This window comes from Parasteatoda tepidariorum, chromosome 2, assembly GCF_043381705.1.
Source record: "Parasteatoda tepidariorum isolate YZ-2023 chromosome 2, CAS_Ptep_4.0, whole genome shotgun sequence".
In the NCBI taxonomy this organism is placed as follows: Eukaryota; Metazoa; Arthropoda; class Arachnida; order Araneae; family Theridiidae; genus Parasteatoda; species Parasteatoda tepidariorum.
Genome location: NC_092205.1, coordinates 73,129,293 through 73,157,157, shown reverse-complemented (window position 1 = coordinate 73,157,157; position 27,865 = coordinate 73,129,293). Strand labels below are relative to the sequence as shown.

The 27,865-nt window shown below is 28.3% G+C and overlaps 2 protein-coding genes across 8 annotated transcripts in view; one reads left to right on the top strand and one right to left on the bottom strand.

The window, feature by feature from the left end:
• Window positions 1–11,807: 11,807 nt before the first annotated feature.
• LOC139424859 (transcription factor 15-like) lies at window positions 11,808–12,185 on the top strand. Its single transcript, XM_071176905.1, has one exon. The coding sequence runs from the start codon at window positions 11,808–11,810 to the stop codon at window positions 12,183–12,185; it is 378 nt and encodes a 125-aa protein (XP_071033006.1).
• A 1,601-nt stretch (window positions 12,186–13,786) lies between these two features.
• LOC107438879 (sorting nexin-13) overlaps window positions 13,787–27,865 on the bottom strand; it is a 41,914-nt gene continuing 27,835 nt past the window's right edge. For 5 of the 7 annotated variants that reach the window (XM_043038854.2, XM_043038853.2, XM_043038850.2 and 2 more), the window contains exons 19-25: window positions 27,430–27,572; window positions 25,334–25,549; window positions 23,614–23,787; window positions 21,644–21,786; window positions 18,100–18,168; window positions 17,900–18,012; window positions 13,787–16,011 (exon numbers count right to left, since the gene is read on the bottom strand). In XM_043038854.2, coding sequence (XP_042894788.1) covers window positions 15,494–16,011; window positions 17,900–18,012; window positions 18,100–18,168; window positions 21,644–21,786; window positions 23,614–23,787; window positions 25,334–25,549; window positions 27,430–27,572 — 1,376 coding nt within the window. In that variant the 3' untranslated portion in view covers window positions 13,787–15,493. Of the gene's footprint in view, window positions 16,012–17,899; window positions 18,013–18,099; window positions 18,169–19,050; window positions 19,194–21,643; window positions 21,787–23,613; window positions 23,788–25,333; window positions 25,550–27,429; window positions 27,573–27,865 lie in introns of all 7 variants that reach the window. The other 2 variants (XM_043038849.2, XM_071177736.1) reach the window with 1 other exon arrangement.

The window sequence follows — 27,865 nt, the reverse complement described above, 5'->3', positions numbered from 1 at the left end:
ATTGAATGAATGTAAATAATTAACAATATATAAACAGGATTTTTTTTTTTAACTCAGAATTATAGAAATATATTTCTGCTGGTTGTTAACATACTGTGAAAAATTATACTTATTCTAGAGTTTTTGTTGTTTTTCTACAGCTTAATTTTTAAATATTTGAAAGTCAAATTAACAAGTAGTCAGCATTTTTTTTTCCTTAATTATTAAATCATGCTCTTACTGATTGCTGAAATATTGTTATACCTGTGTAAGATTATGTTTATTCTGGAGTATTATAGTTGTTGGAAATTTTTTAATATTCTGATGTCAAACAGTTTTGTCTATCTTTTAAGTCAGAAGAAATATCAAGTATATCACCTGCAAAATACTTTAATCTTATCTTTTTTTTATTATTATTTATGTTAGAGATGTTTGCTTATAAAACAATTACAATGTATCGATATTTATACAGTATCTCTCGATTACTTTGCACAGTTTTTCTCATTTTTATCACTTGTTAAGATCATCAATAGTTTTAATAAAATAATTTCAGTGATTTTAAGGCGAATCGCCGTTTAACAGTCTGTTAGATAATGGTGTCTATCTAAAGAGGATATTTTTTTTGGAAATTTTTCCTCTTTTGCACAAAAAATTTCATTTAAGGACTGTCACATTTTTTTTTTACTTTGGTTTTTAAATTATTATTATTATTGTGGTCTACTTTGCATTAACTTCTACATCGCTTATTCTCTCTATTTCAAAATTAATAAATTTAACTGTTTGGTTTAGTTGCGACAATTGGAAGTGTGTTATCAACTCATTCTTATTTCTTTTTCAAAATTTGCCTAATTTTTGTAATAGTTTCGCCTTTCTTACTGAACATTTGTCAGATTACAATAAAAAAAAAAAATTTCCCCCGCATATGCTTTTATTTTTCCATTTCATTTTTGACAAGGATATTTTATATATATTAAGGGGGATCAGTACTGAACACCCTGTAATTATGTATATTTTGACTTGTCAGTATGCATAAAAATGATATATTTAAGAGATTTGATATCTATTGAATCCATGGGTGCAAGTCTTCCGTCCCCAGGACGGATTTCCGTCTTTCGAAAATGTCCGTGGACGGAAGTAAGACAGAAACAAAACTGACTCGAAGACGGAAATCAGATTTTTTTTTTATGTCCTTAAAATTATATTTTAGGTTTACTTTCTTATGTCCTGTTGTAATTTTATCAAAAGACAGATGAATAAATATTTTTTGTACAGTATTTAAACTTGATGTATTATGGTAAAGCTTTCTTAGATAGTTTGCATATGTCGAGGGGGTATTGCGTATGTTAGGTATTTCAGTCAAAAAATTTTCAGTCTTGGCCTTTTTTCCAACTTGCACCCATGATTGAATCTAAAAAAAACTGATCTATATTTGCTGCTTCTTTACTTTAAAAAAATAGTTATGGTTTTTAAAGTGCAGGTACCATAGTATTATACAACATTTCTTTCAACTGACTGCTTATGGAACAATTATATTGCGCTAAACTTCATAAAATTTATCTTAACTTTTTTAAAACAGTCTTATGTAATGTGTATGCTTGTGCAATTCAAGTTGTTTAACATCTTTTAAACAGTTGCTTACGAAACATTTACTATGTGCTGAGATATGTAACATCACCCATTAAATTGTTTTTATTTAGCTTCTTAATCTTATGTGTGATTGTTTGTGATAATCAATGCAATTAAGTTGCAAAACAAATTGTTTTGAGGATCTGTCAATGTTTATATGTCAGATCTAAGGTTGCTGTGATATAATAAAAAGTAAAAAACTAATTCTTTTGGTGATTTTAATTATGTTTTGGGAGATTGTGTATTTTTATTTATTTAGTTGTTAGAATTTTGATTCACTACATGCGTTTTCTTAAAAAAGGACATTAGTTATGATGTACCTCAGAAAAAGAATTTTTGCGTAATACATATTCCATGCAAAATAATCATACCAATTCTGGTAACAAACAGTTTGAGTAGTAAAATTGCTAATTGTGATCTTAGTATATAAAATCAAAATAACTTCAACTTCTAAACTATTAATTATTAGGTCTAATTTGATTCAATGTATAAGGCCTCGCGTCGGAACTTTTTAAATTTCCAAGATTTGACCATCTTTCAAGTTTTATTGTACTGTTGATGATCGAATGGGCTACAGTTGGTGCAGAGCTGATTTTTCTACCTATAATACCACGTCGCATTTTTTCGCCATTAGCGTGTGGATAGTCAGGAGAAAGGAGTACGTTAGTTTTTGTCATCATTTTCAAGTAGATTAAAAACTTCTTGGAACTAAAAGCTGCATTAAACATTGTCCTAAAAGAAAGCGTTGTGGAAATTTTAGAAAATATTAATGATAATTAAATTCGAGAAATTATTATGGAATGAGGAAATGTGATATTTTCCAATACAACTTGAGAAGAAAGGAGGGTCAAGGCATGGAATCGGTCTTCTCCCTAGTTGGCATGTTCGAGTGTTGCGATCGCGTGTACCATCTTCACTAATTACCGATTCAACGTTTCGAACGAGTTTGATCTGGTTACATAATCTACTCTATATGCCAGAACGAGACATTTCTCTACCCGTAACCCAGACCGAAAGCACTAATGTATTTTGTCTTTTCATGTGTGCAAGGATAGGTGGTGCTTAGAGGCATTAGTTTCTTCCTTTGAAGAGGGAATACTTAGTTCATTTTCTGAAATAGGGTACAATGCTGAGTCATGTAACTAGCATAATTAAAATTTGTTGGTGATGGGCTGATCTTTAGTTAAAATCCCCTTGCCTCTTCTAACGCAAATGGAGGTTTGTTTCATCAAAAAGTCCTTCATGAAGACTAGTTTGTCTATTGCTTGAACCAAAAGTCCCAATGTCTTCTGGGTTAGGTTCAAAATTACTAGACTACATATAAAGAAGTTAAGAGGGAGCATCCGTTTCCGAAAGAGACAGTTTCTACACCTCAAATCGCCGAACTAGTTTTGATAACGTGGTTGGGAGGCACTTCTTTCGACTGTGGTAAGATTTTACATGGTTCTATGGTATTTAATTAAAAGCCTCGCTTAAAAATGGTTAAATATACTGTTCTGCCTTCAAAATAAAAATTCATTTCATGATATGTGACGTTTCACTGCAAAATCTATTTCTTTATTATTTTTAGTTTATACGTATTTCATTTTTTCTTTCTTTCGAAACTGGCGATTTTCACTGCGAATTTAAATAATTGATCTTAATTAAACTGGGGATGAATAATCCATAAAAATATTTAGGAACGTTATTTTATTTAAATTGTTTTAGTTTATATCATCTTAAAATTAAAAAAAAAAACAAAAGATAATGAATATTAAATTAGTTATCTATTATATCTATATTCTTAACTTTTTTTATTTTGTCTAATTAAACTACTTTTTAAACAGAAATGTTTTTTGTTTTTAGAAATGTATTTTTCTTTTTCAAATAAAACAGTTTATTTAATACTTAATTTTTATTTCCAGTCCAGCCTTACAGAAATAACATACTTATTAATTCAGACAAAAAAAAATCAGCCTTACACTCTTAAACCAATAATTATAAATCAAAAATATTTGTACATTCAGACTTAATTGACAGAGGAGAAAGCAAAAAACGAGGTAGAGCTTTGATTGCCATAATTTCACAATTTCAAAGCCGCGCGCCAAATGTTTAAAGTTTTGCAAACCTGTCACGCGATACATGTAGGACCCCACTTCTTTCCACTGAATGGATTGTAATGTTAGAGCCGACCACAGTGCTGACATAAAATATCCCCGTGGTAGACGGATCATGGGTTAGAGTCCCCTTGCTGTCAGGCTAACCGCTGGAGGTTGTGGTTTTCTACTCCATGTGACACAAATACGCGCTAGTTCCATTAAAAAGTCCTCCACGAAAGCAAACTTCTTCCAATACTTAATCTAGGAGTTCCTTTGTCTTCTGGTTTGGGTTCGAAATTACTAGACTACGGAGTTGAATTTTGGCAGTTGTAAACTCAGAATTGGGTCGGCTGTACGACGCCGGTTATAAAATAAAGTAACGCAGTAAACTGAAAAATAAATATACCCCTCTGAATAAATTTCGATCTCATGATCATATTTTTAAGTACTAAAGTTCAATTTAATGGTTCGAAAGGTGGAAATAAGTGATTCTGATTAAATTTCTAATTACTGTTTCTAATTAAGTTATAAAATCTGACACAAAAATGTGCTTTATCTAAGTTGAAATTGTTTTCTCTCAATAGGTTAAGATTTTCGACAATTAAAATAGTAGGGAGTTGAAGACTTGAAAGTGTGATCTCGGTAATTAAGTCAGAAGAATATAAGTTTGCTCCCGTTTATTTTGTAGCACTTACTTCAGTTTCCCATAATATCACTGTAATTTAATTATTAAATGACTAAAATTTGTTTGCACTATTTCTATTATGTCACTAAAATTATGAAATGGCTAAAAAAAAAAAATTTCGCATTATGTTCATTATATCACTGAAATTATGAAATGACTAAAGAATATTTTTGCACTATTTTCATTATAACACTGAAATTACTGACTAAAATAATTTTTTTATATTATTTCCATTATATAACCGAAATTGAGTAAAATAATTTTTTTTGCACTTTATACATTACACTGAAATTATTGACAAAAATACCCCCCCCTCCATTTTTTTCATTATACCATTAAAATTATTAAATGACAGAAAAAGATTTTTTTTAAAACTCATTTATCCAATTGTTATTTCATGCAAAAAATTTTAAAAATTATTGATTATTTAATTTCAATATGGTAAAAAAAAATTATGAATTGATAAGTATTAAAGTTTTTACATAACCTTGTAATAATTGTAAACCAAAATTGAAATAAAATCAATTTTAAATATTTCAACAAATAAAATTTGTTAAAAGTTAAATAGATTGCATTGTAACTACTCAATCGAATTTATTCTAATAAAATTAAAGTGAATTGGCTAATGAAATTGAAGTTGTTTCATCATATTGTTTTATCAATACTAGTCTTAGAATTGGGTTTTACATCAGAAGTTGAATTGATTGGTCTGCTTTATTGTCTAGCTCTTAATTTGATATTAATGCATGCATAAACTGAAAACGAATTAACTGAAATATGATTTCATTAAAACAAAATAGGAAAAGGAAAAAGATAAACGTTGAACATAGCTATGAGGTTAACATATTTCTTCCTTGTTGAATTTGGTTATTTTTATTTAATGCGAAATACTAATGGAATTTTTCATGAATGCATAACCTTTTCTTAATTCATTCATTACATTGTTAATAGAAAATCATTGTTAAGAAATTTCGTTCTTTTAAAATATTTCAATTAAATAATTTCATAGAAAACGGAAATATTGAATTTAAAGAAATAGATTATTAATGGGATATAAGTTTAATTACAGGTTTAGAAAATCATGACTGATTAAAAAAAATCCTGATCATCAGAACCCCCGTAACCCTTCCACGGAACCCTAGGGTTCTGCGGTTTAGGACTCTTAAAAACTATGATAATAGCATTGTAAGAGATATAAAAGTCAAAAAGTATAAAATCTGAAAAGTTCCTTCCTATATGTAAACTATATATTTAGCCTAATTAATTAAAATTATATAATAACAATGGGACATGTTTAATTATATTTATTTCGGTCATTAAATTCACATTATTTGTACAGCGAGCATCACCAGTTTGTGTTTCACATTTTTGATTTGCAATCTTAAAAAAAAAAAAATTATCCGGTGTTTTTTTTTAATATTTTGACATTTATTATGTAAAAGAACTGGTTAAAAATTTCAATTTCCTTATGAGTAATTGGTTGAAAATTTAAAAATTTTCAATCCGTTTATGATCCGACTTCTTTTTTTGATCATTACTCCCATTCCCTCTCTAAATTCTTCCTTTCCCAAATGGCATAAATTCGAACCCAAAACAAGCGAGGCACAATAAAGACAACAAACATCAGTAGAGGGTGAAAAACTTGGAAAGAAAGGTGCAAATCCCTCAGTGTTATAGGTCAAATGTAATGTCACACTTTGTCATCAGTCATCCAATCAAAATAACTGAAAAGAAATCCCCTCATCCTATTCCCCCATCTTTCTCAAATTCCTTCAACTGGCGGGGATACAAAAGTCATAACTTCTTCAAAGATGGCTGTGTTGGGATAGAATGATTTAATAGTCACATTAATTGATGTAAAACTTCAGCAATGGTAAGTGTGATTTGATTCTGATGTTAAATTGCAGCTTGTATTAGAAATAATATTGTCAAAAAACGAATATTATGATCCTATTTGAACATCGGCTCTTTCTTTTCGTTACACTTCTTTATGACATTCAGAAATTTTTTTTTACATTTTAGCGCACTTATTTTTTTTAACATTCTACACATTTTTTTTTTATTGTTTAGGATTTAAAAAAAAAAAAAATTCTTTTTGTGGAATTTTTCTTTCTATATCGGTTTTGTTCAATATCTCTTGCAACCTTGTTTTCCTTTATTTGTTACTTCTCTTCTCGAATAATATTTATTTCAAACTTGAATGAAAATAACTTACCGATTTTGATTAATATGCTTAATTTAATACAATAATTTGCAAATTTTTGAAAGAAATATTCTTTCAGATTGAAACTTTTATTTAATTATAAGGGAAACTTTTTATTTTCAATGGACATTTTTTTGATGTTTCTAAGGGCAATTTTAAGGATTTTTTAAGACTCCAGAATCCAGTCTCTACCTTTAACTTAAAAAAAATAAAATAAAAATACAGTGTTTTTTTTATAATTTTATTAAACTTAGTTTTTACCTCCTTTTTTTAAGCTCTTGTCAAAATGTCTGGTTTAAAAGTCAATTTGAAAACAGTAAAATTAATTATACTTTTAATAAATGCAGTACAATGGTTCGTTATTGGTGCTGTAAACTATAACCATTAAACTATAATATTAAACCATTACTGTCATAACACATTAAAACATCAACACCCCTAGCGGCGTAGATGAAGGAAAGATACGAAATTCATACCCCACTTGTAGTGTTACAAAATCATAAAAATTTCAGATTGTAATTTTTTAATTATTGGAAAGTATTTATAAGCGCACATGTTTGCATATTTTAAGCAAAATCTTAAAAATATTTTCTTATTCCGTAAATAAGGTGTAATGTTCTATTTCAAATGAGGAATAAAATTCCCTGCTATATCGGATCAGTATACATGCACACTTTGCTTAAATTTTTGAAGTAACAAAATGTTTGTTACGTAAATTAACTGATTGGAACAATTTTTTTAAGGTCTTGTAGGTGCTGGTTAGTGATGTACAAAACGTAACCTGCCAGTTCTGAATAACTATTACGTATTAGTAGCAGTATTTTTATTTTATTTTATAACCGTCGTTGAACAGCCGACCCAATTTTGGGTTTACGGCTACTAATGTTCAACTCCGTACCCTTGTAATTTTGAACCCATTACAGAAGACAAGGGAACTCCTGGATCGAGTATTGGGTGAAATTTGCCTTAGTGGTGGACTTTTTGATGGAGCTAACCCGCATTTGCGTTACACGGAGAAGTAGACCACACGAACCTCCCACGATTAACCTGACGGCAAGGGGACTCTAACCCATGCCACTGAGGATATTTCACGTCAGCACTGTGGTCGGTGCAAGCCGGATGCAGAATTCGTATCGACTGGGATTCGAACCCGGTTCGCCCCATTGGAAAGCGAACGCTCAATCCCCTGTGTTCTAGTTGCAGTATTAAAATTAGCTAATTATTTGCTAAAAGGCTTTACTTTATAAGAGGAAGAGTCCTTTAAGAAGAGACGAAACGATTTCAGAAAACTGCCAAAAAAATAATTGTTTGCTTAATTAAGAATAAAGTACTAATTTATTTGATTCGCTAAAAAGCATTACTGAAGTGATGAAAGAGTCTTCGAAGAACACAGAAAAAAATAAATAAAATGTTTACTTAATAAATATTAAAAAAATAAAGTATTAATTTAATTGATTCACCACAAACAAGAGTTACTTCATGTGCCGAAAGTTTTCCAAGAACAGAAAAAACGATTCCAGAGAAACGTTTAAATAATAATAATATGAAAAGGAGGGGAAAAACATAATCATAAAATATGTAGAACATTAGAAAAAAAAATTGGTAAAAACTGTTTTAAAAATACACTTTGTAAATTGATTATTTATTTTAATATTTTAAAACCTATAAAAGGTTTAAAGTTTCAGAATAAATTAAATAATGCTCTAGTTTTTGAAAATACGAATCAATATTCTAATTTTTTTAACAATAAAAAAAAAAAGTATAAACATCGATTTCGAATATCTGCCATTCTTTCGTTCAAGGTAGATTCATAGATATTGTAACTATACAAAGAAATTTTTTTCCCCAATTTATTTTATTTATGTCACTACTCACTACCTTGCCTCTCCAGAGACTTTTAGCAACCAATTTTGCTACATTTTACTTGTACATTACTAGATTTTCCCTATTTCTCTTATTTTTTGTCCGTGCAGTGTCTCGTAATTTTTATAAAATTCGCTAAAATTTCTGGAAAATATATTTATTAAAATAAACTCAGTGTACTGTTTGCTGAATTAAGTACATATTACTGCTAAATAATGAAGTATGCCTCATTTATAATAATCGTTTGAACCGTTTTTTTTTAACTACTCTAAAATTTTCAGATTTTTAAATTGATTAAAAACAAATATTAAAGCTTGATATAAATCTATCTATATATATCTATCTATCTTGATATAAATCTAACTATCTGAAATGAAATAAATACGCATTATTATTCATAATTGTGAATAGGAAAATAAATAAACGTAATTGAAGTCCATTTAATGTAAATCATAAATGAAAAATATTGCAGTTAATATAAATAGTTATGCGTGTAATGCAGTTAACCCCCCAAAATTCTCTGTTTAAAATATTTTAGATATTCCACAACCATTAAACTTTTTATCAATTCGTAAAATCTACCGGATTTTATTCCTTTTCATAATGGCAACCATGTTCTTAAATTTAATGATCGTATATATTTGATAACAAATAAAAATGTTTAGTAATCGATTTTTCTTCATTCATTAATAACCAATCCTAATTAGACTAATTCGTCACGCCTTAAAATACCTATGAATTTTAACGAGTATAAATGCTACGAATTAGTAATTTATCTATATACATACGATGTTATATATTATGAAACCATTTTTATATTATACATATGGTATGTAAAAAAAGTAACTATAAAGTGTGCCACTTTAAAAGTAAAGATGTTTATCCATTATGCATTTATTCATCTATTCAACAATTACTTTTAACTGAAGTTGAAATACATGAAGGAAGACTGCTTTCATAAGGGAAATTCTGAAAGTAAATTGTAATTTCGTTAATATTTTACCTTTGTTATAACTATTTTATAATATGGTTTCCATAAAAAATATGCTAAATTAGCTTATTTTTATACTACTTACAAAATATTGATCTAGACCAATTTTTAATCTAAAAAGTATACTCGTAAACGCATTATTTTATTTTCAAAACGTAACTTTGAAAATGAAAATATGGGAAAAGCGCCATTTTAAGAATAGTTTGCATAAAATAGGACTAGGATGCTTTTGAGGTTATACGATAATGTTCAAACAATATTTCGTAAGCTATGCAAAATTTTAAAATCTTTAGTAGTTTGTCAAGATTTTTTCTTTTAGCCGCCCCCTTTCATTTTAAGAACATTTGGTGTTTGATTTGGCCCCCAAGAATTCTCCCAAACATTCGAAAAAGGCCTGTTTAGCGATCATTCACTTTCATTAAAACCATCAATATATGGCGACAGAACATAACTAATCAGTTTCCTCATTACGGGGTCCACAAGACCCCCATGGTCAATGAATTCTCTTCTCACTCTCTCCCCCCCGTCACTCCACATCGTGTTTTTTACTAATAAACTAGAGATCTTTAATTAAATTCCTAAACCTATTCAAGGGCGTGAAGGAAATTATAAAAAAAAAATCAATAATAAATTGCTTTGAATTACGTAACACCCACAGAGCTTGTCAGAATATCAGGGGTGCGATGTGATGCTAATGATCACTAACCGGAGTTCAAAGTCACTAATTATTTAATAATCTAACAAAACATTATAGATACATTTCTTCTCAAATCAGGCAGGGTATGTCAGGTGACCACCTCCTACTTTTTTTAAAAATAAATATGGTAGCTACTAATATTGGTTTTATGAAATATTCCTAAAGGATTTGACGTAATTTTTTTAAAAATTATTTCAGCAGTTAAAATTGTATCGTTTTCCTTTCTTTAAGACGAAAATTTTTGTTTAATTTTAAACAAAGGAAAACGATACAATTTTAACTAATCACTGCGAGCGTTGTTGGCATAGAGCGTTTGCCCTCCAATGAGGTGAAGTCCCGCAGTGGACTGATCGTTAAGACACGGTTCCCAGCAGATCACCGAAGTCAAGCATCACTGACTGCGGTCAGTGTGCGGGTGGGTGACCACTTGGATCAGTCTGCGTAGGGACCGAGGGTGTGCGGTATTGGTCCTCGTTAAACTGTGCTAGCGTAAAGTGCTCGACTTCGCGTGCAGGTTGTCGGGCTACCGAAGCGGGGGTGCCAACTGCCATCCCCTCTGCAGGGGATCAAAATTGTGATGACATGTCTTCGGATCATCCTCAGGGATGTTTCCCAGACCGTCGCCAATACCCATTGTGCAACTCTAGTGCGACGTAAATGAACAAATCAATCCAATGAGGTGAACTGGGTTCAATTCCTAGTGATGGCTGGAAGGTACGAATTCCGTAACCGGTTCGCACTGACGACAGTGCTGATATAAAAAAATATTCTCAGTGCTACCACTGATGGATCATGGGTTACAGTCCCCTTGCCGTCAGGGAACAGCCCCCTTGCCCTCATTGGATAACTATGGGAGGTTTTCTTCTCCATGTAACGCAAATGTGGGTTAGTTTCATCACTAAGTCCACCACGAAGGCAAATTTCGCCTAACACTGGATCACTCTTGTTTTCTGGATACGGTTCAAAATTACAAGGTTACAGAGTTGAACATTTGTAGTCGTAAACCCAAAAATTGGGCTGTCAAGCCATTGATGATGATGAAACCTAAAAAATTGGGTCAGCTGTTATAAAAATAAAAAAAATAGTCTCTGTGTCAAAACTATTTAACATATTTGTTTTTTATGTTGTAGATACTGCATGAAACGTTAACTAAGCATAGTTAAAACAAATGTAATTATATTTTCAGTAGGAAAAATAGAGCCAAAATTCAGAATAAAAAAATCTACTATTAAAGGAATTAACAATTTTTAACACAGACTGGCGGAATCTGTGTTTTGGAAGTAAAAGTGGCTAGTTCGCAGAGCCTACCTTTTACCACCATTAAGCCAATAGTCTTAAAATTGATGACTCTTGACCTTTAGCCAACATCAAGGTTCTGCAGGAATGCTTTACTTAAAAAAAAAAAACGTCTAACAGCTGCATTATATTAGTATATACAGAGGTTACCGATATGAATATCATTTAGTATATTCTCAGGTCCTTTTTAAAGGTGGAAAATTTCATAAAAAATAATCGAAAATGACCACTTTTCACTTTCAAAACCCTAATTTAGAGATAACAGGAATAAATCACAACACAGTAATGATAAAGCGAGGGAAGAAAAAATTAATTTAATTTTAACAAGAAGTTTAGCAAACCAAAACGCTCGTGTAAAAGAATATATTAATTTTTTTAGGTAAAAGACGATGGATCAATTCGAATCTTCAGAGTCTATGTCCATGATTGCTCAAAGAACTGTGGCAAATGAGAGAGAACGAGACAGGACAACAAATGTCAATGTAGCATTTTCAATTTTGAGGACAAGAATTCCTACGGAGCCAAAGGATCGAAAGTTATCAAAGATAGAGACTTTAAGATTGGCCACTTCGTACATAAATCATCTCTCAAGTTTAATATCAGCTAGAGCAGAAGGATATAATGGAAGTCAAGTCTGTCATCGAGTTACATATGAACAGTTCTCCCACCATAGAAAGATATGTACTTTTTGCTTAGCAGAAAGCAAACGTGAATATCAGTTAAAAAGATCTGAGAAAAACTGTAAAGATGAACGTTTTAGTAGTTAAAGTGTGACATGTATTTCCTGACAATTATTAAATATTTAAAGAATATATTTTTTACATTGCAATAAAAAATATACAAATCGAATTTTGGAAATTTAAAAAAAAAAAATTCAGCTCATTGAATTCTTTGACAAATCACAGAAATACTCGATTTATACTATTAAAAATATTTAGCAAATTTATTTATCTTGATGTATGAGAAATTCTGTGGAAAAAGATCATAGATCCATGGGCATTATCTCTCTTTTTTTGTCTGATTGAGCAAGATAGAAATCATTAGTAGGGACAGCTCTGGCTTATACTAGACTGACATGCCGATAGAAGGTGTAAGCGAAATTGAAATTTTTAAATGAAAAGAAATAAAATATCAAATAAAATAATAAATATTCAAAACGTGAGAGCTATTTCCAGTTGGGTATACTCTTGTTGTCAGCACAGAAGTTGTATTTCACCTGCAATTGATAGTTTAAAATTACCATAGCTATGAATTACAACTTCTTAGAGTTGACCTTAGAAATCCTGCAAAAGTTGTAATTATAATTATTATTTTTTTAAAATTTTTTTTTTGCATACACATGCTCATAAAACCATAAATTCAGAATATTGGAATTTCAGAATTCATGGACGAATTCAGAATAATGTAGATAGTTTACAACAAATTACAGAGTCAGATGTTAAGAATAACTCATTTTGGTCAAAAATGCAGTCATTATGTTGCAGTATTTTTAAGAAAAAAAGAAAATATTCATTTTAATATATTGAAAAGTTTATAAACAAGTTCAAAGGGTTAAAAGTTTGAAAATTAAAGTAATTAATTTTGAGTTGTAAAGCTTGTTGCTTTACAACTCAAAAAATGTGTTTTTCTACAATACAATTTTAAACTGTATCAATAAAAAAACCGGTGATAATTTTTAATTGAATTAATAACAAATTTTAACCAGTTGCAAACCCTAGTATAATCAGTAGGTTCAAAAAACAAGATTTTTGTTTTACTGATTAAGATTTAGACATCCGAAATAAAAAATTTCTCGGATTCTTAATTTTCAAGCTTAGAAAAATTCTAAACATTATTTTTACAGGAATGTTTACAATTAACTGAAACTGAATGTAAAAATAACTGAAAGCAACATGCTAAAGATAAAAAACTTGGATACACTAATATGCAAATTTGGAGAATTTTACTGGTGCATCATCCAAAATCACTATATTACATTTTACAGTGTAAAATCATTCTGGATGAAAGCCATTTAGTTGATAAACAACAAAACTGAAAATAGATTTTATAAATTATACTTAATTAAACAAGTAATTAATTTGATTTTAATTTCCTCCTTTGATTTGTGCAGTCTTAAAATTTCCAAAACAATTAACTGAAACAAAATGTTACTTGTTGCTATTATAATGACTTTCCTTGAAATGAATAAAAAAAAAGGGTTATGCTAATGTAAATTTTTACTCCAAATCATTCTTTTCAGTAGACTTGAGTTAAAAAAATAAATATGTTCAATTAAAACATTATAAAATAAAATGCATACTTTTGTAATAATCTAACTTAATGATAACCATCGATAATGAACCTTTTTAACTAAAAAGATAAGAATAAATCAGTAGTAAAAATGATTTTATTATCACAGCATGTTTAATCACTCTACTTTTCATAACAATAAACAAACATTTTTGGTCTTTTAAATAATTTCAAATGTGAGTTTAAAACAAATATTTAACATTATAAACTTAGCATGTTTTTTTGATCATTTTTCTTCATGCATATATTTTGAAGAAGGAAAAAAAATGCAGAAAGATAAAGCTAAATAATTATTTTACATTCTTAAACAAATTAAATAAACAAGCTGCCAACAATTGCTAAAATTCTTAAGCATATTTAAACAGAACATTTAAAAATATTTAACAACTTACAAAAACCTTTAAAATTTAATAATCTCAAATTTTCTTATTACTGAAATGCAATAATGTTTTTTTTAAAAATTTGCTCCTGTCTTTTATTTATAGCAATACATAGTTAGAACTTTGATAATTTGATTTAAAGCTATTTTTGATTTTATTGTATAGTTAGGAAATTACATACATTTTTTTAAGATATTGAAAAAAAATTACTAATTATATTGGTTAAATAAAAAAAAAATAAAAAAAAGAGGAGCAGGAAGTTTTTATATAACATTAAAAGCATATTTGCTTAATTAAAAAAACAGAAGAAATAAAATATGAAAAAGTTATTTAAAATTTTTTTTTTACTATTCACTAAATAACAAGACAAAAATACTAATTTTAAAAAAAGAACAAAATTAAAACTTGCTGTTTAAATTTAAGAAAAAAAATTAGTTTTAATCAAAAATACCTAAAAAGTATACAAAAAACAGGGTTACAAATAAATAAAATACCATAAACAACGTCATTGGTAAAAAAATTACAAAATGTCCACTACCAAGAAAGAATAAATATACCATTCTGTTTGCTAAAATAATATAAACAATATGACAAAAGAGCATGTTTTAAAAATGGTACAATTTTTGACATGGACTCCCTAGATATATATATAAAAAAAAAACACTTTTTTGAAAAAGTATATAGGTTTAGACAAAAATACTTTAAGAATATATAAATATATACCTTGAACAAAGTCTTAAATAAAAAAGTAGCCTAATATCCACATAAGCAAGTACTCACCAAAATAAGAAGAGAAAAAATAAGCATTGTTTTTGTTAGTAAGAATAATAATAGTAATTTTATAGATATTGAAATAAGTATAAAGTTAGAATACAGTAGTATACAGTCCTTAAGAAAAATATGTGTACTCCAAAATCTAAATGCACAATTAAACAGATTTAGTTTAATGCTGCATAGAAAAATCTCATAAGAAAAATCTGCAAAAAGGAATGTAAAAAAAGCATATTATTTTGATAATGGAAAACAACATTAGTAATTTGACAGTAGAATAATGTCGAAGAGAAAATTTAATAATTCTCAGTTTGAATTATATGTACATTGAAACATCTGGTTTTAAACAAAAATAATTAATCTAAAAGCCAGCATTAAAATAAAATTATTTCAAACATCCTTAAATAAGCTCAAGGGTAAAAATAAAATTTAAAAAAAAGCTCCTCCCCCCCAAAAAAAGCTTTAAAAAATCAAATATGTTGTAATCCTTAAATTGTGGAAGAGCATGACACATACATAAATAGGAACCACTATAACTGCAAACGATGAATACATAGAAAATAATTGCCAGAGTAAATAAAATTGGTCCCTACTGATAGCGTATAAAATAGATGGTACTTCGAATAAATTAATCGTCATCTATCTAGTGGAAGAATAACCTTATCATCCTCTTTTGGCAAATCCATGTAGAATACAGCTGATTCTACAGACTTTTTTCTTTTTTTCACCTTTGGACTAGAGACAGTATTTGGAGATAGGCACTGGAAGGATAGTTTACTTTTTGAATCTTTGGTTGACTTCTCATTTGGTGTGTCCTTTGGTCCCTTGATGGGTTTCTCTCTTAAGGTGTCTTTTGGTTTCACTTCAGCATTCTCAACTCGGACATCTGGAGTTCCTGGACGGTCCTGGATTGGTTGCTGGTCCTCACTTAATCTGTCTGTGGAAGGAGATGGACTGTTTGCCAGGGAAGTTGAGTTTGCGTGCAGCTTTCGCAAAATTTCTGGTATTTTAGTGTGAGGGAATAAAATTTTTAAGAAGCTCTCAAATATAACAAGAATTAGACGACGGTTTAAAGAGGGGTGTTGAAATACATTGAAAACTAACATGGCACCCTTGAAAGAAGTTTCGTATCCAATTATGGGTTTAAGTTCATCTGCAATAGAAACATTAAAATCAGGAGATGATTATTTTATGTACAAGAAATTTTACTTATTCAAAATACCAAATGATTTAAATCTTGCTTTTTTAAAAAAAATTTACTTTGATAAAAGATGTTAAGAAATATGTTGTTTCAAGATTATTTGGAAATTTAGATGTACATATTTATGCACATTGCATCAAAATGAAAAAAAAGAAAATATATTCAATTTCATTACTTTATCAAGTGCTCGATCTCATACATGCTGGGGTAAATCCAGTACTTTCCCAGGGTCCTGTTCTTGAAAATTTGTAAGAAACATATTTTACGAAAATTATTTTTGTAAAAAACTTAGGTTAAATCTTGTGAAATATATATTTTTACAAAAACCACATTATAAGATTTTATAAACATTTAAATACTGAAAATCTGAAACAAACTAATTTGACGATTGTTAGAAGACATCACATATTTTTACTGCAAGTTTTTTTGGTAGTTTTAAATACAGTTTTATGAATAATTCACACAAGAATACATATTTCCACGTATATGAAAATTAATTTTTGAGATATAAGCATAAAAAGAAAATTGAACATTATTTATGCATAATACAAAAATCGCTTTTTGAAATTATCATTATCAAAATTTATACCTTTGTTAAAGGTTCATTTGTAGTTAACAAGAGTAATTTTTGGGGCTTGGTTTTTAATAAAGGGTTCATTTTTGAGGTTCAGTTAAAAAAATTTTTTTTTTAAGGTTCTGGATCTTTGTGCGAAATCTGTTAGTAAATAAGTTATTTTGGATTAACCCTCTATAAGAAGGTAACAAATTGGTATAATTTAAAAATCAGAGGCTTAAAACTAAATCATTAAATTCCTAAAAGAAAATAATAAATTCTAATACATAGCAGGAAGTACAAAAAATTTAATTAATAAAAAGATCGACGATGAAATCACGCAAATAGGACTCTTTAAAAAAGAGAAGGTCAAATAAGTGTTTCGGTTGTTATAATAAATAAGATCGCAGGTTAAAATATTGGATTTTAAACTTTGTGGAAATTGATAGCAATCACTGACAAAAAATTGATAGAAATATAATTGAATCATTACGCCAAAATATGTCTAAAATATATCGGAATTAAATATACATTGGTTGGTCTAAAATATACATTGTGTCTAAAATATATCGGAACATTTTAAAGCCGGAATAAAATCAATATCAATAACTGCCAAAAATACAATCAAACACCACACAGTTTTATGATACTCTTGGCGTAAATTGAGTTTGCAAAGTTCTGGACCAATGTCGCCTTGTCACTGCAATTTTGTTACAGGGTATAGTAATGCTGAAAAATTAAGGACTTTTAAAAACCTTATACCATAATTAAGTACTATTAAGAGTCCTTATTTTCCAAAATAAAAATTAAGCAGTTTTTAAGGACCGAGGGAACCCTGTAATACATAGAAGTAAGTACAGAAAATAAACTTTTTACTCTATATTTTAGTTAATTTTACAGTTTTAAAAGTTAGTAGAACACAACTACCTAACATAAATAATTTAGAAATATACATATTAAACCTAAGAGCACCCATTGAGCATGTTTAAACAAAAAAAATTTTTTTCCATCAAAAATCTATTTTTTGAAAAATATTGATTTTAAAACCAATTAGGCAATTTTGTCAAAAACATGTATTTTGTGGAATATTAGAACAGTTGTCGTAATCCTGCATTGGTAAAAATACTAAACAATTTATTTTGGTATAGTAAATAAATGATTTAGGAGAATTTCCAGGAATGGCATTAATCATGGCCATTTTTGTTACAATAAATAATATTGTATAGTAATAAAATTGTATAGTAAATAATAAAATTGTATAGTAAATAAATGATTTAGGAGAATTACCAGGAATGGCACTAATCATGGCCATTTTTGTTACAATACGGGTTCGCATTTTCGTACTGTAATCTCTTTCAGCAGCTGGATTTCTAAGATGTCCATCAGGCCATATACTTTGGCTGTAAGATAAATAACATGTTTTTAGGAAGAAAATTATGAATGCTACGATTTTTGCAAATGGCTACTAGTTTTTTAGTAAATATTACCATATAGTTTTCAACCATTCAGCAATTTGAGATGTACTAGTCAGGCCTTGCACATATTCTTTAATTTTCCTAAAAGAAAAAAAATAGGATAAAACCTTTTGATATTTTAGGTATACAGTCTAACTTTATTTACCGTAACACATTTAACAATAATTTATTTTAAAATAACTAGCTTTAATATTGTATATAAATGAAGATTAAGGGGGAAGAAAGATTAATGTTCATAAAAGCTGATTCTAAGAAAAAACAAATTTCAAGGCATGCAGAAACTTTCCGACAAGCACGGCCCATCTTCACTCTCGTAGCAAACCGATTTTCCATGTTATTGATAAGAAAAATTTAGTAATCCTCAAAATACAACTAATGATGATCAAATTGTCATTTCTTTGTGATAAATGGACACAAACTGCTCTTTCCTTTTGATCTTTAAAGATGAAGGTTTTAAGTATTTATAATATCAATATGCAATGGAAAAAATTTACTTTTAACATGAACAGAATTTTTTTTCCATGCTGTTATAGATCACTTTGATGAATCACTAGTGTATACCAACAAGAGTAGGTAGTTTTGAAAAATATTTCATATCTTTTGCAACAGTGTTGATTATTTCCGCATTAAAGTATGGAAGAAAAAGAGACGAATGAAAACAAGACTTATCAAAAACAAAATCAAATAAAAAAAACCCACAAGGAACAATTATTGATTATTACTACATTTATAACTATTACTTTTTAAGTTTTTTTAAATTAAAAAGTTAAAGTGGGGAAAATATAGAGAATAAAGTTTTTGTTTACACTAATATATTGTGCTGTTCTTTCAATTAAAAGTTAATAATTTTCATAATTATGCAATCGATAGAAGGTTTTATGAACACCTATTTCATTTGAACAAGCTTTAATTGAATCAATGCATAAATGTTAAGAGAAGAAAATATAAATTATAAAAATTTACCTATTAATGGCACCTCCTTGCATAGTTTTGATAATTTGACGTAATAAAGTCATTATTCGCCTACGGAACCACAGGTCTTTGTTCCTCAAGTTAAAAACCTCATCCATAAGAAGTAGAATAATTCTAAATGGTATATCATCTGCCTATTCAAAAATAAAACAATAAATCATTGAGCATTTTACATTTCACAAAATAATAATTAAAAAAAATGCTTATTAATTGACCAAATTAGTAGAAAATAGAATCTAGTAATCTTTCAACTAATTTTAATAAGCGATATTTTTTGTTGTTGATCCCTGTCATTGAAATCATAAATGATTCTACTAAATAGCAGCTGTTTTAACTCATAAATGATTCTAAGAAATACATAGAGCCCTGTTAATAAAATGACAGAAGTTCTATGAAGAATAATTATTGGATAAAACAAAGAAAAAAATAGTTTTCTTTAAAAATTTTAGGATTAAATAAACGAATCCATAATAGTGAAAAAAATTAATAAACGATTGATTCCAGAACCATTGTCCTGAATTTCGGATAGCATGTGAAAAGGGTAATTTTAGCTTCCGGTCTTTAAAACTTTCAACTTATCTGTTCAGGAGAGACTTAAATGAATTTTCTCCCTGGGTTAGAATTAGCCATTGTTATAAATAAACCACTAACGATTCTGTTCATTCAAATATTTAAAAGATAATATCTATGTTTGTTAGCTTACAGCTCTTTTTAATAAAAAAAAAAGAGTTTATTCCCTTTTCTTTAATGCTTAATTATTTTTTATTCGTTATTTCAGCTGCTAAGCTCAATGATCATTGTGGATGGCATGCCAGGGCTACATCACTTAATCAGTATTCTTAAAGTTATCTGAAACTACATGTTTGGTTTTGGTAGTCAGGGGTCTATCCAGGCCAAATTTACTACCGTTTAGCGGTACCTTCACAAATTCAATTTTAGGTGAAACGGTAGTTTCACAAATTCAACTTTAGGAAAAACGGTAGTTTCACAAAATACTTTTTCTTAAAATGTTATTTTTGTATCCCTTAAGAAACGATAAATCTATATTTTTACCATGTTTTNTAACAATAATTTATTTTAAGAGAACTAGTTTTAATATTGTATATAAATGAAGATTAAGGGGGAAGAAAGATTAATGTTCATAACAGCTGATTCTGAGAAAAAAAAAATTTCAAGGCATGCAGAAACTTTCCGACAAGCACGGCCCATCTTCACTCTCGTGGCAAACCGATTTTCTATGTTATTGATAAGAAAAATTTAGTAATCCTCAAAATACAACTACTGATGATCAAATTGTCATTTTTTTGTGATAAATGGGCACAAACTACTCTTTCTTTTTGATCTTTAAAGATGAAGATTTTAAGTTACTTATAATACCAATATGCAATGGAAAAAATTTACTTTTAACATGAACAGAATTTTTTTCCATGCTGTTATAGATCACTTTGATGAACCACTAGTGTATACCAACAAGAATAGGTAGTTTTGAAAATTTAGTAATCCTCAAAATACAACTAATGATGATCAAATTGTCATTTCTTTGTGATAAATGGACACAAACTGCTCTTTCTTTTTGATCTAAAGATGAAGTTTTTTTTTTACTAAAACCTGCTAACTAAGGAAGTTGTTAACACCCATTGGGTGAAAGAAAACTGTAAGTAAATATTAAAAATACAATGCTTTCTTTTACTTTATAAATGATGGTTCAGTCATGCCATCTTTCTTTCCAGATTGTTTTCATTCATAGTATTTATAATATCAAAATGCAATGGAAAAAATTTAATTTCAACATGAACAGAATTTTTTTCCCATGCTGTTATAGATCACTTTGATGAGTCACTAATGAATACCAACAAGAGTAGGTAGTTTTGAAAAATATTTGACATCTTTTGCAATAGTGTTGATTATTTCCGCATTACAGTATGGAAGAAAAAGAGATGAATGAAAACAATCTGGAAAGAAAGATGGCATGACTGAACCATCATTTATAAAGTAAAAGAAAGCATTGTATTTTTAATATTTACTTACAGTTTTCTTTCACCCAATGGGTGTTAACAACTTCCTTAGTTAGCAGGTTTTAGTAAAAAAAAAACTTTATACACTATTATTTGTGAACAAATTTCTCTCTCACTCTGACAGGTCATTCTAAAAAACTGGTATCAAGATTTATCTATTTCTAAAGATGAAGACTTATACCTTTCTCTAAATTTGTTTAACATATCGTACTCAGGGATCCACATACATAAAAAAAATAAAAAAACAGAACTTTTGGAAGACTTTTCAAAAACAAATGCAAATAAAAAAAACTAAGGAACAATTATTGATTATTTATAACTACTACTTTTTAAGTCTTTTTTAAAATTAAAAAGTTAGAAAGGGGAAAATATAGAGAATAAAATTTTTCAGCTTCACTTACCAATATATTGGGCTGTTTCTTTCATTTAAAAGTTAATAATGTTTATAACTTCTAAAGTAATTAGGCAATTGATAAAAAGTTTTATGAACACCTATTTCATTTGAACAAGTTTTAATTGAATCAATGCATAAATGTTAAGAAAAGAAAATATAAATTATAAAAATTTACCTGTTAATGGCACCTCCTTGCATAGTTTTGATAATTTGGCGCAACAAAGTCATTATTCGCCTACGGAACCAAAGGTCTTTGTTCCTCAAGTTAAATACCTCATCCATAAGAAGCAGAATAATTCTAAATGGTATATCATCTGCCTGTTCAAAAATGAAACAATTAATCATTGAGAATTTTATATTTAACAAAATAATAATTAAAAAAATGCTTATTAATTGACCAAATTAGTAGAAAATGAAGCTAGTAATCTATTAACTAATTTTAGAAAACTATTTTTTGTTGATCCCTGTCATTAAAATCATAAAAGATTCTACTAAATAGCTGTTATAGCTTATAAATGATTCTAAGAAATACATAGAACTTTGTTAATAAAATGACAGAAGTTCTATTAAAAATAATTATTTGACAAAACAAAGAAAAAAAATAGCATTTTTTTTTAGAATTTAATGATTAAATAAACAAATCCATAATATTGAAAAAATTAAAAAGATTTATTCCAGAATCGTCGTCTTGAAATTCAGATAGCATGTGGAAAGGGTAATTTTAGCCTCTGGTCTTTAAAATTGAATAAACTTTTCAATTTATCAGTTCAGGAGAGACTTAAATGAATTTTCTCATTGGTTTAGAATTAGCCATTGCTATAACTTAAACTGCTAAGGATTCTGTTCATTCAAATATTTAAAAGATATTATCAATGATGTTTGTTAACTTACAGCTCTCTTCAATAAAAAAAGTTTATTCCATTTTTAGCATTATATTTTTATTCATTATTTCATTTTCTTAGCTCAATAAACTATTGTGAATGGCATGCTATGGCTACATCACAAAATCAGCATTCTTAAAGTTATTTGAAACCACATGCTTGGTTTTAGTAGTGCATTTGAAACATATTTCTACAAAATGTAATAGTTTATAAATGAATGGTAATTGAAAAAAAAAAAATTACATAATGGTAGCAAAATTAATGACGAAAAGTAACATATTTGTTTAGGAGAATTCTAAAAAATTGCCATTGCTGATGCCAACGGTGCTTAATTAATTTGGTAATAGGAACTACTGGTATTTTGGTAATAGATGTTTCAGTTGATATGAAATATAATAATATAGGTTCCATGATACGTAATAAAGATACAATAGCTTTTTAACCCCTTAAACAGAGGAGACTTGCAGGAAAATTTGCTTGTTTGTTGCAAATTATGGCTATCATGAGTTAGCTAGGCGTGGCAGCTGATTCCACTATCATTCTCTTTTGCAATATTACTGTCTATATTAACTCTCTTTGAATGCGAGAGTTTTCGAAAGGAACTAGCTCTAGACCTTACACCAGTAGCATAGCTAGCGGAGGGCAAGAAGGGACGTCTGTCACTAGAAGCAGCTTTGCTTTAGAAGTAGAAGAGCACCAAAATCATGAAAAATAATAAAATATGACTTACAGGGTAAATAACCACAACTTTACTTGCTAATTGAAGGCCCCATAACTTTTTCACATTTTTATTAGACTGATCTAAACTGAACTGAATGTCTATTCATATTGTAGTGTGTTTTGCTAACAGTTTTTTTTTCAATTATCATTTTTCACAAATTGGTGATATGTCGAAGGAAAAATCTTTAGAAAATAATAATAAATAAAAAACAATAAAAGCAATGGAAACATTTAAATGTAATATAAACTTACACTGTTAAACTTTAAAACAAACAAAGGAAAATTTTAGAAGTTAACAAATCATGCAGACTTAAAAATCTTTACATACGTTGCAGATTCTTATTCAATGCATTTTTTTAAGCAATGCGAAGTGCGATTGAAATTAAATTTTTACATTATCTAAAATTTAAAACGGATTCGAAAAGCTCTTTTTTAAAGTTCTACACCATATTACAAAGGGCACAGCATTCTTTTTTTGTTAATGGCATAAACTTTAACTGGTTGACTAGCAAGAAACATAAAGGGAAAAATTGCATGCACTAACACGTGTATCCTTAGGGATTGTTGGGTTTTCTTCAGATGAATTATCCATGATGCTATTCTTTAGAAAAGCTTTTTTAAAACCATCTTTCAGTTCAAGAAAAGTATCAGGCACTAAACGAGCAAACTGCCCAACTGATTTAACGGAAGTCTTTATAGGAGTCACAAATGTGCCCACCTAAAAATAAAAAATATTTATAAAATATATATTCAAAGCTGAAAATAATTTATTGATGAAAATTTTATTCTTTCAATTGAAGACCTCATGTTTAAAAGTGATAACCCACATCCTATAAAAAATTTATTTTCCCTTCTCTAAATGATTATAACCAACAAGAACTTTGATTCTGCTTAAGTCATATGATTGTCTGTTGAGAAATGGCAACACTATACTGGTTTACATGCAAGAGAAAACCCACACCAGATCATTAGAATAAACTGTTTATTTTGAGATAAAAAAAATGCAAAAAATCACTTTTAATTCTATAGATGTTTAATTTTGGGAGATGTTTTCTACCATTAAAATTTAGAAATTAAACTGTTATATTTGTAATTTTGATTCAAATTAATTTTTTAAATTTTTATCAAATATAAACTTTATATTTTTTCAAAGATGGATCATGATATTATAAAAATTTGTGAAGTATCACTTTTAATTTTACAGGTCTTCAATTTTGGTGATATTTACTACCTTTAAAAATTTAGAAATTAAACAGCTATATTTGTAATTTTCATACTAAGTAATTCTACAAATTTAAATCAAATATAAAATTTATCATTTTCTCAAAGATAAACCATGAGATTATAAAAAATGTGAAATATCACTTTTAATTACATAAATCTTCAATTTTAAGAGACAATAGTTACCAATAAAATTTAGAAATTGAAATGCGATATTTGCAGTTTTTATGAAAAATAATTCTTTAAATTTAAATAAAATATTAAATTAATATTTCCTTGAAGATTTTTTATTAATAAAAGAATTATACTTATTAAAAATGCCAAGAAATATTAGATTTAATTACAATGAAAATGACAATTAAATTCTAGAAATTAAATTCCTATACTTGAAATTGAACAGCTGAAATTCAGATTTCAGCAAATGAATAATCCATTTTGTTATGAACAATTTAATCAAGTGTTAAACTATTAAAAAAATATTAAAATAAAAATTAATAGTAGGATTGAAATCATTACAAAAAATTAAATTTTGTAAAACATGAAAATACTTCCCACGCAACAATTATACCTTAATTATACCCAATGCTCAAAATTGGCTAGATATGGGTCTTATATGAACATGCTCTGAAGGACCAATATTAGGATGTCTAGATTTTTTAATATTGGTCTTATGCAGTGTCAATATCGGCCTATATTGGCTGAAAAATGATTATAAAATATCGGTGAATCTGACAATTCCATATGAAGCCAATATCGGTTGTAAAGTGGCAGTAAAATATCGAGTGAATCGAACAATTCTATATAGGGCCCACATCGGAGAAATATCGGTCCTTTGAACATTATTGAGAATATTGGTCTAATGAGGACCTAAAGTTATTTTGATGTTAGGGTTAAGAAAGCTAAATAATAAAACAAGAATTTCAAATACAATCTCTTAATAACATATTTGTTTTGTAAATTTAGGAAAGTTGATAGTCTAAATTGTAAGGGTCTAAGAACTATAATTTTGTTATCTTTTAGATTGTTAAATTATCAACACTTACACTGCGGATGAATGACTTCTTTCCCTTTTCAGGCATATTAGGTTGTAGAAAATTGTATACCATAAGTTTTAAGCCATCGCAAACAGCTAGAATTTCATTTGATAGAATAAACTGCATGAATTCATTTAGCATGTAGCGACGCTTCTCCATCAACTGTCTTGTTAGGTTATTAAATGGCTTTTTAGATGGAAAATTAAAGGATGATAAAACAGGATACTAAAATAAAATCAAATTTATTAGACACATTTTTTCTTGTTATTAATAGCTAAAATCATTATAATAATAACTGAACACTTGGTGTACAAGTACTACTGGGTTAAAAGCACTCATATCGTAGGTGTGCAATATACTTACATAAGAATCAGATTTTGTTAGACATGAGAACAGAACTTTAAATTTAAATAATATTTTATTTCTGTCTAATTCAATATATTTAGATTATCACAAATCCCCAATGGCAAAGATCAGAATTTAAACTAAAATTTATAATGAAACCAAACATTTATGGGTCACTTTAAAATAGCCTGTTACAACCAAGTACTATTAAGAAACAGGATCCGGAAAAAATAAAAGTTCGTTCATACTTACTAAATTATAAATATAACAATTTATTATTTTATATCTGTAAATTATAAAAGTTAGATGATTTGTTTTAAACTGTTTCATTGTCTCTCTGTTGTGTTATTGTGCTTCAGATAAGATTCATGGCTAAAAAATAATTTTTAACAAAAAAAAGGAAATTTTTGACCTAAAAAACATCACAAAGAAACTTTTCTACGAAGATATTACTGAGCTGGAAAGGTGGGATTGCATAGAAATTTTATAAGTTACAAAAATATTGCTCTCTAAAATAGCAGTTTGTCCATTAAAAGCGAGCTATACTCCAATAGACATTGTAACTAAATGAATATTTACAATTTTTTCATTAAATCCAGCTTCTCATTAAATCAGGGCTCATTATTAACAAGTTCAAGTGTACATCTAAACTAAATGTGAGTTTTCACTGTTTCATTAAACTTTAAAAAGAGTTAAAAATATTTTACAGAAAAGCTATGAAGAACAGGTACTACAGAGAATATTAAATAGTTTCAAATAGTTATTGATAACTCAATTGAGATAAAATTTATTCTTATTTTTCTCAATTTCTACACCTCCTTTCTAATTGATGAATTATTTGTAATTTAAGTAAGACAAAAAGTTTTATTTTTCTAAAAGTTTATTCAAAAACTAAATACTTTTACCCAAATATTTGTTTACATTTAAAACAGTATGACACATTGAAAATATTACAATAAAGAAGAAAAAAAAAAGATAATATAAAAAAGAAAATATTAAAATAAACAAGAAATGAACTCAAAATAATACATCAAATTATTATTTAATCGAGTGACAAGTAGATAGATTGGGTTAGGTTTTCAAACATCAAGATGCAAACAAAATTCTTAACAGTTTTAATAAATCATGTGATTTTTAGGAACTAATATTCAAATCCGACTGGATTTAATTTTGCATTTATAATTAAAGAGAGATTTAAAAAGTTATATTCAACAAAACTTAAATAAAGATATTTTTAATTAACTTAAAAATTTGACCTCTACAGTATGTGAATCAATAAAAAATATATGTGTCAAATCATACTTTAATTTTTTAAGTTACTAACTAAAACTAACTCAGTGGCGCGACAGCCCATTAAGAGGGCCAAGGCCGACTGTGCCCATCTCAGTTTTCTTGACCTTGGGCTCTGGGGTGCAGGAGCATATGTTCCGGTCAGGTGGTCAGCCGAACGCGGAACCCCCAGTGTTAGTTCCCAAGCATGCTTGGTACTCATTTTATCGACCCACTGAAGGGATGAAAGGCTGAGTCGGCCTTGCCCGGCCCAAGGATCGAACCAAGGACCTGTGGCACGGCAGCGCGAAGCGCTACCGCTCAGCCACCGGGCGTCTTTTTAAGTTACAGTTAATTTAAATTTTGGTTAGAAGCTGATGAAGAACTGAAAGTGGTTTTCATAAGACAGTGTTTTACATTGCTTTGCAAAATTTTATAAAACTACTAAAAATATTTATAAAATAAAATATAATATGGGAAAAAGTTCTAACCTTATTTGTAATAGCTTCATGGAAATCATAAAATTCACTATATCGACGAACCACAAACCATTTCTCTTCAGACCCATCTAATCCATAGTGAATCACGGAAATTGCATAGACTGCAAATGTTCGCCCAGCATGATGAGTAATTCCTAATTCAAAAACATTGAAAAGATTTAGTGTTAAGATTTTTTTTTAAAAAATTAACAAATTAGCCTTTTTTCAGTAAAAAAAAAACTTTCACAACAATGAAGAAAATACAACAAAAAGAAAAATAAATAATTTTCACATTTTATTTAACTACATTACTAAAAGTTTAAAAATATTAAGTATGTTAAAGTTATGAAGTCAACATTTTTAGAACAATTTTAATTAAGATAGTCATCAGTACATTCAACAAAATAATAGAAACTAGTAGAATTTAAACAAAAATATAGTTTTTTAA

Excerpts from the sequence above, each read along its gene's own strand:
- LOC139424859 (XM_071176905.1), top strand. The coding sequence starts at position 11,808 with ATGGATCAATTCGAATCTTCAGAGTCTATGTCCATGATTGCTCAAAGA.